The sequence below is a fragment of the Limanda limanda genome, chromosome 14, assembly GCF_963576545.1.
Source record: "Limanda limanda chromosome 14, fLimLim1.1, whole genome shotgun sequence".
Lineage (NCBI taxonomy): Eukaryota > Metazoa > Chordata > Actinopteri > Pleuronectiformes > Pleuronectidae > Limanda > Limanda limanda.
Window position 1 is genome coordinate 15152944 of NC_083649.1, and position 10821 is coordinate 15163764.

General features: G+C 40.7%; 1 protein-coding gene across 1 annotated transcript; it reads right to left on the minus strand.

The window, feature by feature from the left end:
* Positions 1-841: 841 nt before the first annotated feature.
* LOC133018968 (uncharacterized) lies at positions 842-8001 on the minus strand. The gene is made up of 10 exons (XM_061085309.1): positions 7803-8001; positions 6842-6939; positions 6591-6725; positions 6273-6454; positions 5891-6027; positions 5166-5259; positions 4626-4955; positions 4325-4496; positions 3949-4088; positions 842-3675 (listed from the first exon to the last, which is right to left on the minus strand). Exons 2-10 carry the CDS (start codon positions 6933-6935, stop codon positions 3352-3354), a joined length of 1608 nt encoding a protein of 535 aa, XP_060941292.1. The 5' UTR covers positions 6936-6939; positions 7803-8001; the 3' UTR covers positions 842-3351.
* Positions 8002-10821: the final 2820 nt, after the last annotated feature.

The following is a 10821-nucleotide window of genomic DNA, read 5'->3' on the forward strand; positions in this document are numbered from 1 at the left end:
AAAAGAGTCACGTTCATGTTTCAGGCATCTTTTTATAACTGTTGCTAAGGGCAGTGATAAATCAATTTGTAGTGAAGATGCTGGGAGTACGATTTCAATAGTAAGTGATCAGTGGTCAGTAAAATACTGGACTTAAGCTCTCATTTGTTGAGGTAGAGAGTATATACTACAAATACTGATGAAATATTTAAATGAATATGAAACAATAACTAGAAATACTCAAACTGAGATGAAGCTTTGAAAAACAAGCAGCTTATTTTGTCAATATATTAGTAGTATTTGTACAACATCTTAACTACACCCTTGTTAATTTAGAAGCTGAAAAAATTACCCCACAACAACTACACAGCAAAAAAGCCGGTGTTGAATCAACTCTGAGAGTGTTAAATTTAACACCAAGAAAGTGTGTATATGCGTCCACTCTTTTCAGTGTTAATTTAACACTAACACTAGTGTTAGTGTTTTTACACTCAGCTATAGTTATTTCAACACTGTAGGGAGTTCAAAATTAACACTAGTGTTAGTGTTTTTACACTCAGCTATAGTTATTTCAACACTGTAGGGAGTTTAAAATTAACACTAGTGTTTTTACACTCAGCTATAGTTATTTCAACACTGTAGGGAGTTCAAAATTAACACTAGCTAATATGTGTAGTGTCAATAGTACTCTACACTAGTGTCATTATAATAAAATGCTACACTGACTGCAGTTGAAAATGCTACACTGACTACCAATGCATTCAGACCAATGGGTGTAAAATTTGACTACCAATAAACCCACCCACCCTTGACCACCACAACCACCCACCAAACCCATCACAAAAAATACACAAGGCAAACACTTCTTTAGAAAAATAGTCTTATTAAATGGACACCACACCATATAAACAACGAGCAGTGCATGGATTCACATATAATTACAGTATGGAACAATGTACAAGCGGTCATCTGTGTCATATGAAAATTGCCTATCACAAGGTCTGTAATATACCAGGTCATTTACACAGATCACTGTAAAAACCTCATTTTTCTCCTCAATACCAAATGCATTTAAATGATCATCAAAAAAAATATTCGAGACTTTACAAATCAAAAGATAGGCATTGTTGTCTTTAACAATTATACTGTCAATCCTGTTGAACAAAGGCATCTCATTTTCAACTCCAGTAACCACATACATCCCAACTTGATACTCTGTGCCATAGTTTTTGACCCAGGAAGTGGTGGAAACTGATGACGCATCAAAAGCTTCATTCAACACCTCTCCACCCTCTATACTGCTGACCAGGACTTTGGAGATCGGACCAAACAGTAATCTTTGAAAATAAAAGTTCTCAAAATGAAATGCTAACTGAGCCTGATGTTTCTTAACCAGAGTCTTAGCAATATTTTTGAAGTTTTTCACAGATTTCTTGAAGAAATTATGTTTTCCTTCAAATCGCATGCACCAAATGTGTATGAGTGGTCCGATTCTTCTAATACAGCTTGGGTAGTGGATCATATGGTGATGTTTTGGAATGAGATTGTGCTCTGGGAAGATGGATTTAAAAAGTTTGTGATGTTCAAAAATTAAATGTTTCAAATAACAAGTCATACCATGAGTTACAGTTGGTGAAAACACAATGTTTACAATTTGAATTAAAAGGAGTAACAATTGCCAACAGTTATCCTCTCTTTTAACTAAATCTCCAAATATCAGCGGGACATTGCGTAGGAGGCACCAAGACTGGATAGCATTAAGTCCAAGATCTTTGCTGTTGTCATCCAGCTTAAGCCCACCTGGCCTGTTCTTTCTCTGTGTGTATCCATAATTAAAGCCAACAATTCTTTCAGACAATGAACTCAGGGATATTGAATTCTTGATCAAATACTGAAACACAAGCTTTAACTCATATTGCACCACTCCTTCTAGCAGGTCATGCATTATGTCTACAGCGTAATTGTTTGATGAATGGAAAAACTGGAGGGAATTGAGTGGACAGTCTCGTTTGACACCAAATGTTGATTTCAAAGCAGGATTTTCCTGGATGACACGAACATGCTCAACATGAAGGTCTTTTGAACGTAGAGTTAAACCTGGGTGATCTTCACTGAAAACTGACTGATATTCACTTTTAGCAGTTAAACATAACCTACAGCAGTACGTCGCACTGAATGATTCAACAAAACCAAAAAGTGCATGTAGAGCTAAATTGTCTCCTGTAACCTGAATGACTGAACCCTTCACAGGTGTAGCTGAAAAGGGCAACTGTATTCCTTCAGTCTCCAAAATCTTAAGATCATCAATAAGTGGCTTCAGAATTGGCTCAAACCCATATTTCTTAAGATCCTCTGAGTGAAAGAGAGCGACAAGATGAATATTCATTAACACAGAATTGAGCTTTGGTGATAAATTTCTCAAAACAAAATAAACACATCCAAGTTTGTGCACTCCCTTTTTTGAGCCCAATGGATTGGCAGTTTCAAAATCGTCATAGTAGAGCTGGATCTGAAGAGCGGGTTCTTGCTGAGAAAATAAACTATGGTTTTTAAAGTAGGACCCATCGCTTATATCTCTGTAAAATCCCTCCTGGTGTGGTTTTACTTCTTGGAAACTGTTACAGAGTTCACTGTTACTGAACATAGATGAGAGAGACCCCCGGATAGGTACATACATGAACTTATCATTGACCGGAACTTGTCTATACGTGCCTGTTATTCTATCTCTTCTTACATCAAAACGGACACCCAGAACATGCTCTACAGGTTCTACTATATTCCATTTCTTTTCAAAATGCCTCTTCCTTTTATATTCTGTGTTAAGACATGAAAATGGGTTTTCTAGTTGATCAAAACAACCCTCAACTCTATCCAAAGTTTCTCTAGATGCATCAGAAGACAAACAATTAACAACAGCTTCCTTTGTGTGAGCATGGATGTCATTAACTAGTTCCTCCATTGAGCCAACTAAACACTGCACAGTACTCTCTGGAACACCTGAGGCTTGAACCTGAGCAATAACCGAGCTGCACATGTCCAGTATATTCTTTTTTTCAACTGGAACATGTGTAGTGACCCTCACAGGAGGATCCACATTCACTGGTGAGGAAGGTCCAGCTACAGGCTCAAATTCAAAACGGCTGACGGGATCTGGATCAAGACAGTCTTGATGTGCTCGAGATAGGTGACGTTGGTAACCAGAATATGTACAAAAAACAAATGAACAACCAGGCTCTCCACAGTTCAAGCGCAGAGACCTTCCCGGATACAATCCATGCTCAAACTTCAAATGTCTAAATAACATTGAACAACTGGTGTGGTGTACCTTGCAAATGTAACATGTGTACATTTCTGGTCAAAATGTATCAGTCTTCAAACTTCACAGTGAAGAACCCTTGCTCTGATTTCTTTTACCCGAGGACTCTCTTTCACTTTGCCGACGTCGATGCCATACATGGTAGTTTGGATGAAGATGAAGAAGCTGGACAGCGCATCATCATACGATAAGGCAAAAGCATAATGTGCCTTGAAGAGCTCATCAAAGGCAGCAACTGGAGTCTGCATCCTGCAGGGAATGGCCTTCTGGTCCAGGATGACATAAAAATCCTGGATGCTGTTGCTTCTTTCTCCGACACCGAGTAGAAAGGGTTGTTTGGGGCCAGTTTCTTTAAGGAAGGTCTCCATGCTTGACCCCACCTGAGAGAGAGAGAGAGAGAGAGAGAGAGAGAGAGAGAGAGAGAGAGAGAGAGAGAGAGAGAGAGGAGGGAGAGACTCAAGTCATTTTAATTCATGTGCGACTGAATTCAGGGATCAGGGATGGATCTATCAATGTACACAACATTCATTTATTTTTGTGTGATGAATAGATGGATGACTTTTTAAAAACAATTTAACTGCACCCCCTCAATTACCCTGCCATATTGGCTCCTGAAAACCTTGCATCAGTAATGTGCAGTCCTAAGAAAATACCTTCATGAACTTGATCAGGCGTCTAACAGCCTCCGATGCGCTCATCTTGCCGGCCTTCTTGCCTTTAACTGTTGGAGGCAAGAGGTGAAGCAGCAGAAGGATGGCAGCCATCTCAGAGTCCCACTCTTCAGAATGCCACACTGCAGAATTAGAATTGACACAATAAAATGTATTTTATTTCCTTATAAGCATTACAGCATCAGTTATAGTAAAGTTTTCTTAAATAACACCATGGATTGAATATGGTTAGCAGTAAGGTGCAGTATGTGATTTGTAGTAAAGGGGCTAAAAACATGAAAGAACACAACAATGTCCTCTTTTGTTGTGTACACTAAAGGCATGTGCAATCTGTGTCAACTATTCAATTAACACTTACCACTATCATCAGACTCCTGTTGTGCAGACAGAAGTAGCTCATCCACATGCGGACTTGTGGTTAGATTCTTGCAGCAATCTGCGATGACTCTTGGTTTGAAAAATGTTGGCCACTTGGAGAGGAATTTACCAGACACCTCCTCACCAAAGATCATTGTGAAGTCTTGGTCGATCTGAAACAGAAAACGTTTGTGTGTGTGTGAATGAGAACCCCATTGTAATGGCGCTATGGGTGTCAATTAATAAACAGTCAAGCAAAATAAGGCAATCGCAAAGTCGTCAGTAATTCATTTCATGTTTACCAAGCCAGGTGTATCCAAGAATCTGGGAAAGAGATCCAGGACAGTAGAGGCAGTATCCGGGTCTTGAACCACCTTTTGCCTGTGCTGGAATGTTGCCTTCATCTTATTTTTGACAAGGGTCGTATTGCTTGAGTGTTTCATCACCGATATGGCTTCCCTGCATTCATCACCAGTCAACTGCTTCTCATCTGAATGGATACTGCGTGGAGTCTTGGGGCCCTCTTGGAAATTGGTCCTGGATTTTTTGCTGTCTTGAGCAGAGTTCCGCTGAACAGTTTTCAGCCTCCACGCTAGGTAGCCGGAACCACTCTGGTGATCATAGAAATGTTCCTGTTGATAAAGAAAAACACATCGATTCACATCAACTGAGGAAAAACTCCAGGAAAACCATTTAACATGGAAAAATTGGAGAAACCTTAGGATGAGCAACAGAGGAGGGATCCCTCACCCAGGACGGGCAGACTTGCAATAGATGTTATATACAGACAAAAACAGTTATCAACACAGAATGTATGGGGATGCATTACTGTTTATACTCACATAGCCATTCTGGGAATCCGGGTCCTTCAATTTAGGGAACAGTGTTGTAATCCCAAGTGCATAGAGGATCCGCACATTCACCGGAGGGACCCTCCTGAAAAATTTAATTTATATGCACTTGGGTTATCATAGTTAACTAAAACTAAAACTAGCAGTGAAAAAATTATTTAGTAACCAGAACATTTAAATAAATAATATACAAAAAAAAATTCCAAAAATGAGAACTAAATAAAAACTACAATAAAACTAAAACTAAAGTGAATGTCAGATATCAGCTTAGTTGTAGTTAGAGATGCTAAAGTTGCCGGAAGAAAAGGCTTCAGCTCAATATGGTACAACTTAGAGTACGACCCACAGGTAGATAAGAGTGAATGGAAACGTGATGAGGACTGATGGGAACTTTATGGGATGCAACTAAAAGGGAAAAAGTTAATCTTCAGAGGTCTCACAGAGGCTTTCTCCTAAAACCTGAAAACTAGCCAATTCCTCAAAATAAAAACTAAACTAAACTGCTTCATCACTTGTAGAGCAAACTAAAACTGAACTGAAACAAAAAAGCAAATTGAATAGCTAAATAAAAACAACAACTTATGAAAAATGTAAAACTATATTAACCTTGATGTGCACATGGGTGTGGGTGAAGACATAATCGGCAGCGACTTTTGGAGGTAAAAAATAAACAAAAAAAACAACCACAACCTGTTATTGCAAGTGCATTCACTTACCCATGGCTCTCCACCATATCTGCCACAAGAATGTTTACCATCTTTCTTCTTGTAACATCACTGATGGTGCTTGTTTTCTCATATTCTTTGAATATTTCTTTTCCACCAGGCTTTGAATACAGAGCGACTCTAACATTCTGAAACGACAAATGCATAACATTCACACTGCAGGTACAGTAGGTATTTCAGCCTGTGCCCCGGGCTGATGTAACAGTTGGTTAGGGGGTGCATGATAAATTAATTAGCTAATATAACCGAGCTCTGGGTCTTCAGTCTGACACCTACTGAAGCTGCAGTACTAATATACTTATTGTGAAATTTGAATGTACGGTTTGATATCGGTCTAATTGACATCAGGGTCAATATCAGGTGGTTAACTTACATTTCTTGCAACGTTGCTATCCAGGGGTCCTTCAACCAGCTGTCTTTTCCGAGCTTTGGTAGATTCCAGTATCAGCGTTGAGTCAGAACCTGATGGTGATGACCCTTGGGATGCACGTGATGGTGATGGTGACCAGTCTGATAAAGATGAGCCCTCTGAGAACTCCACCTCAGCATTGCTACCTAAGAAAACACACAGCCTTGCATTATAAATGACGCAATTGACCACGAGAGGAAACAAGTTACAGCTCAATTAACCTTTTGTAGAAAACAGACTCAAATTCTTAAAAATTAAAAATATAAGCCTGCAAACCCTTACCATTACATTCTTCGGCCCTGAAAGACACCCCAGATGACTTCAAGAGTTCATCAAATATGTCCGAATCCACTTCCACGTTAGAGGAATCCTTCAGGCTCAAGGAAGTAGAACCTGGCAAATTGAATTTTGCCAGCACTAAAACATAAGATATAAGTGAGCAGGAAAGCTAATTTTCATCTGTAGTCTCTATGAAAAACATTGGAAAAGCCTAAATGCACAAATAAACATGACAGTCAAATTAGCCTACTTACCTGCTTGCAAAAACTGGGAGTAATTGTACTCGTCCTCCGCCTGTGGTACCCTGACCCATTTGCTGACTCCGTTACACTCTACAGGAACCAGCATGTTGCTTCAAAGACAAGAATGGCATAATTTATTATTATTCCTAATTTCTTACATTTACACCCAGTGTTTCCGCGCGGGGTGGGAGGTAATTTGAACACTGTACAATTACTTCTTGGTGTACCTTGCACACAGTGGCGGTGCCAGAGATTTTTTTTTCTGCATGTGCTATGGGGGTGCTCGGCATTTTACGGAGGCTGCTATGAAGTTAAGGTGATAGCATATGTGTCAGATGGTTCTCTACTACAACACTTTCCCACCATATTGTTACATCTGTTTACATTAGGGCTGCAACTAACGACTATTCTGATAGTCGATTAGTCACAGATTATTCAAACGATTAATCGACTAATCAAATTATGAATGACACAAATTCTCAATTGCTATTATTTAGCAAGCAGCTTTTAAATTTAGCTTGAGGTTGTGATGACTGAAAACGTCTTTTAATAAACTTTGCTGCATATAAGGGTACTGTTGACACAAAAACAAAGAAAAATCAAGTTTTTGTCCATTTAAAACCAAGGACAGGTAAAGTGCTAATAAAAAAAAATCAATTTAAATTTAAGTTTCCTTTTTTACTGTGAACCAAGAACAGGCCAAGTGCTGATACTAAAAATAAATTAAAAATCAAGTATCCAGTTTTCCTGTTAATAAAAAGGACAGGGAAAGTAACATCAATAAAAACGTCAACAAACGAAACTACAGTCTTCTTCTGACTAAATAATTGTGATTAAAAAAAGACGTTTGTCATGCAATAGGATAACATTTCGCTTTTAAACTCGTTAAAAAAAAGTTTAAACCATATTGTTGTAATGGATGCTAGAATCCTGCGCACAGGTATATAGCAAGCTAGCTAACAGGCTATCTTACCGAGGCGAGTCCGCATCGTCTCCGTTACGATGTCAAACGTGCCTCCTCCTCACACGCGCGTGTCCTGCTTCCATGGAGAACAGGTCCGCTGTGCAGATACTGCAGGTAGTTTTTCTCGGGCCATGTTAAGAGTGAAGATCTCCCGAACGTTTTACTTCCTGGTGAGCGAGGCTACGCGAGAGGCAGCGACGCCGCCATCGGTCCATGTTTCGTCGCTATTGCACATGCGCGACTTTCAGAGATGGGAAGGGAGCGAGATGGCTCACTCCTCAGGTACTTCCATCAGCACCTCCGCGAAACACGCGCTATGACGTCACCAACGATTCATCCACGAGTTAATTCGCCGGCGAAAATTTTTGTCATCGATTTTTGTCGACGACGTTGACTAATCGTTGCACCCCTAGTTTACATGTTTGCTCTCTGAAGCGTCTTTGTGGTCCATGAAAAGCACCATATAAATCATATAAATGGCTTAAACCCTGGTCCAGCGCAGTGTTGACCAGGGCTAGCGAGCTAAGCTAACGTTAGCTAGCTAACCAACTTCGCTAGGTAGCTAGCAGCCAAAGTCAACCACAAAAAAACCCCCGCTAATATCAATCCGAAAGAGACAATTTTAACTTTAACAATTTAAACATAACTTACCGTAGAAAGAAGAGATTTGGACGACCAGTATGACTGCAGTCTTAGTCCTGCCTGCGTGTGCCACCAGTGTGCCAGTCACTGCCAAGGGTGAGCCGAGCCATTCAAATGGTGGGTGTGGCCAATTGAACGAGCCAGAGTGTAACATCAGAGTGATTCTCAGAACGACAGATATCAACTCTTACACTATCAGCAAAGGACTCTAGGGGGAGTTAATTTTGATCAATTCTGAGTAAAATGAATAGTAACCCCTGTTGATTTACACCAACACTCAAAAAATAACACTGGCACATTTGCTGTGTAGGCTGTTGTATAATTCAATCTTAGAAGATTTGCTCAAATTAAAGTAGAGGATTTTTGCTGCATTATAAGGGCTGATTATAATTATAAGAGGGTGAGATGTATGAATCCCAAAAAATCGCATTGCACAAAATAAATAATTATATTAAATTGAGGGAGAGATGAGGCTAAATCTCTCCTGCCTCTACTGGTGGACTCCAAGAACTGCAACAGACACAACAAGGAACATCATCTCTAAACATCTGTAAATCTGTAAATATTGCTTAATTGTCGAATGAGATTTAACGAGATTAAGTCAAGGGTCATGGCTGTGGGTTCCTGAGAATGAATGTGTACATTTGGGATCATTAGGTGAGAAGAACAAGAACAAGACACAGTGAGAGATTCAAAAGATTCAAAATGAAAAAATACATCTTACATTGACTCAAATCCAGGTTGTGGTTGCAGCAGCTTGAACAAGTGAGTAAATTGATGGATTATTGGGGATTAAACTGGTGGATTAATTTATTGACCCTGTGACTTTATTTATTGACTGTGGCACAAAAGAGCAGAATTATGTCTCATCCCTGCATATCTAAAGAGCTGGAGCTTTTTAGATATGCAGAAGACCCTTGATTCAATCTCAGTCATTCTTCAATGGGATCCTTGTGTTGGAGGAGTAAGGAAAACACAAGGATGAAGAGTGAAGATGAGCTGACAGTCAGAATTCAGGGTCGAAAGTTCAAATATAAATCCCACAGTACTTGAATTTTTAGATGACTGATAAAAATATATCATCATCATCATAAATATGTTCATATTTATTAACATTGATGTGATGTCTGAACCAAATCCTAAAGATTTAACAAACAAAGGAATAAATAAATCTTACATGGGCCCAAATTCAAGTTCTGGTTGCAGCAGTTATAGTAATTCGATGGATTAGTGTGGATTAAATTGGTGGCTTAAATTATTGACCTATGTTGCAACAAAGCAGCATTATGTCGCATCACTGCATATCTAAAGTGCTGGAGCTTTCCTAATTGGGTTACAGATAAGACCATTATTTATTCCCTCAGTTATTCTCCAATGGGATCATTGATTGGGAAGAGAATATCCAGAGAGTGAAGATTAGCTGACAGTCAGAACTAAGGGAGCAACAGTCCAAATTGAAGGTTCGTCAGAATTCGAGGTTGTATATTATGAAGGATACATGATGGATACATGAATTCCTATTGACGGATGAACTGCTGAGGTTTTCTAAATTGCCCTGTGTTGGCAGATTGCAGGCGAGTGGCTCCATTTGCGCAAACTGGTGGTTTGTCGCCCCCTAGTGACAAGTCTCCGCCTCCACTGCAACAACCCGACTCCCTGGGATGTCCGCGTGCACGTGCGCCCGCGTGCACGATCAAAAACGTTTTTAATAGATGTTACGCATGTTTTTATGAGCGAGGTCCACGCACTCTCATCTCCTGTGGGCGACACAACACATTTGGAGAAAAGGTGAAAAACATGGCGCACCGTGCGTGCGAGTGGGGCAACCCCCAGCCTCAGCGTCCATCTGATGGCAGCATGAGGCAGTCCCGCGAAACATTTGCGTGGGAGTTCCCTTCACCGCCATGTCGGGATAGTGCACGTCTCTCTCTCTCTCTCTCTCTCTCTCTCTCTCTCTCTCTCTCTCTCTATCTCTCTCTCTCTCTCTCTCTCTCTCTCTCTCTCTCTCTCTCTCTCTCTCCCACGCTCTCTCTCTCTCCCTCTCCCTCTCTCTCTCCGTGCATCCTCCCCCACATCAGCAGCTTAGCCCCGCAGCAGCAGCAGCAGCCGCAGCAGCCGCAGCATCAGCAGCAGCAGCTCCTCCAGCATCCAGCATCCATCCATCCATCCCTCCCTGCCCGGGGAGCAGCAGCAGTCTTTACCCGGCGCAGCAGCAGCAGCAGCGGCGGACGCACGGAGGGGGCGCATCATCTGAGTGATGCCACAGCATCATCAGTCGCATCTCGACAACAAACACAGCAGAGAGTAAGATCCGGAGAGGAGGAGGAGGATAGAGAGAGAGAGAGGGAGAAAAACCGCTTTCAGCCTCGAAGACAGCAAACTGCCC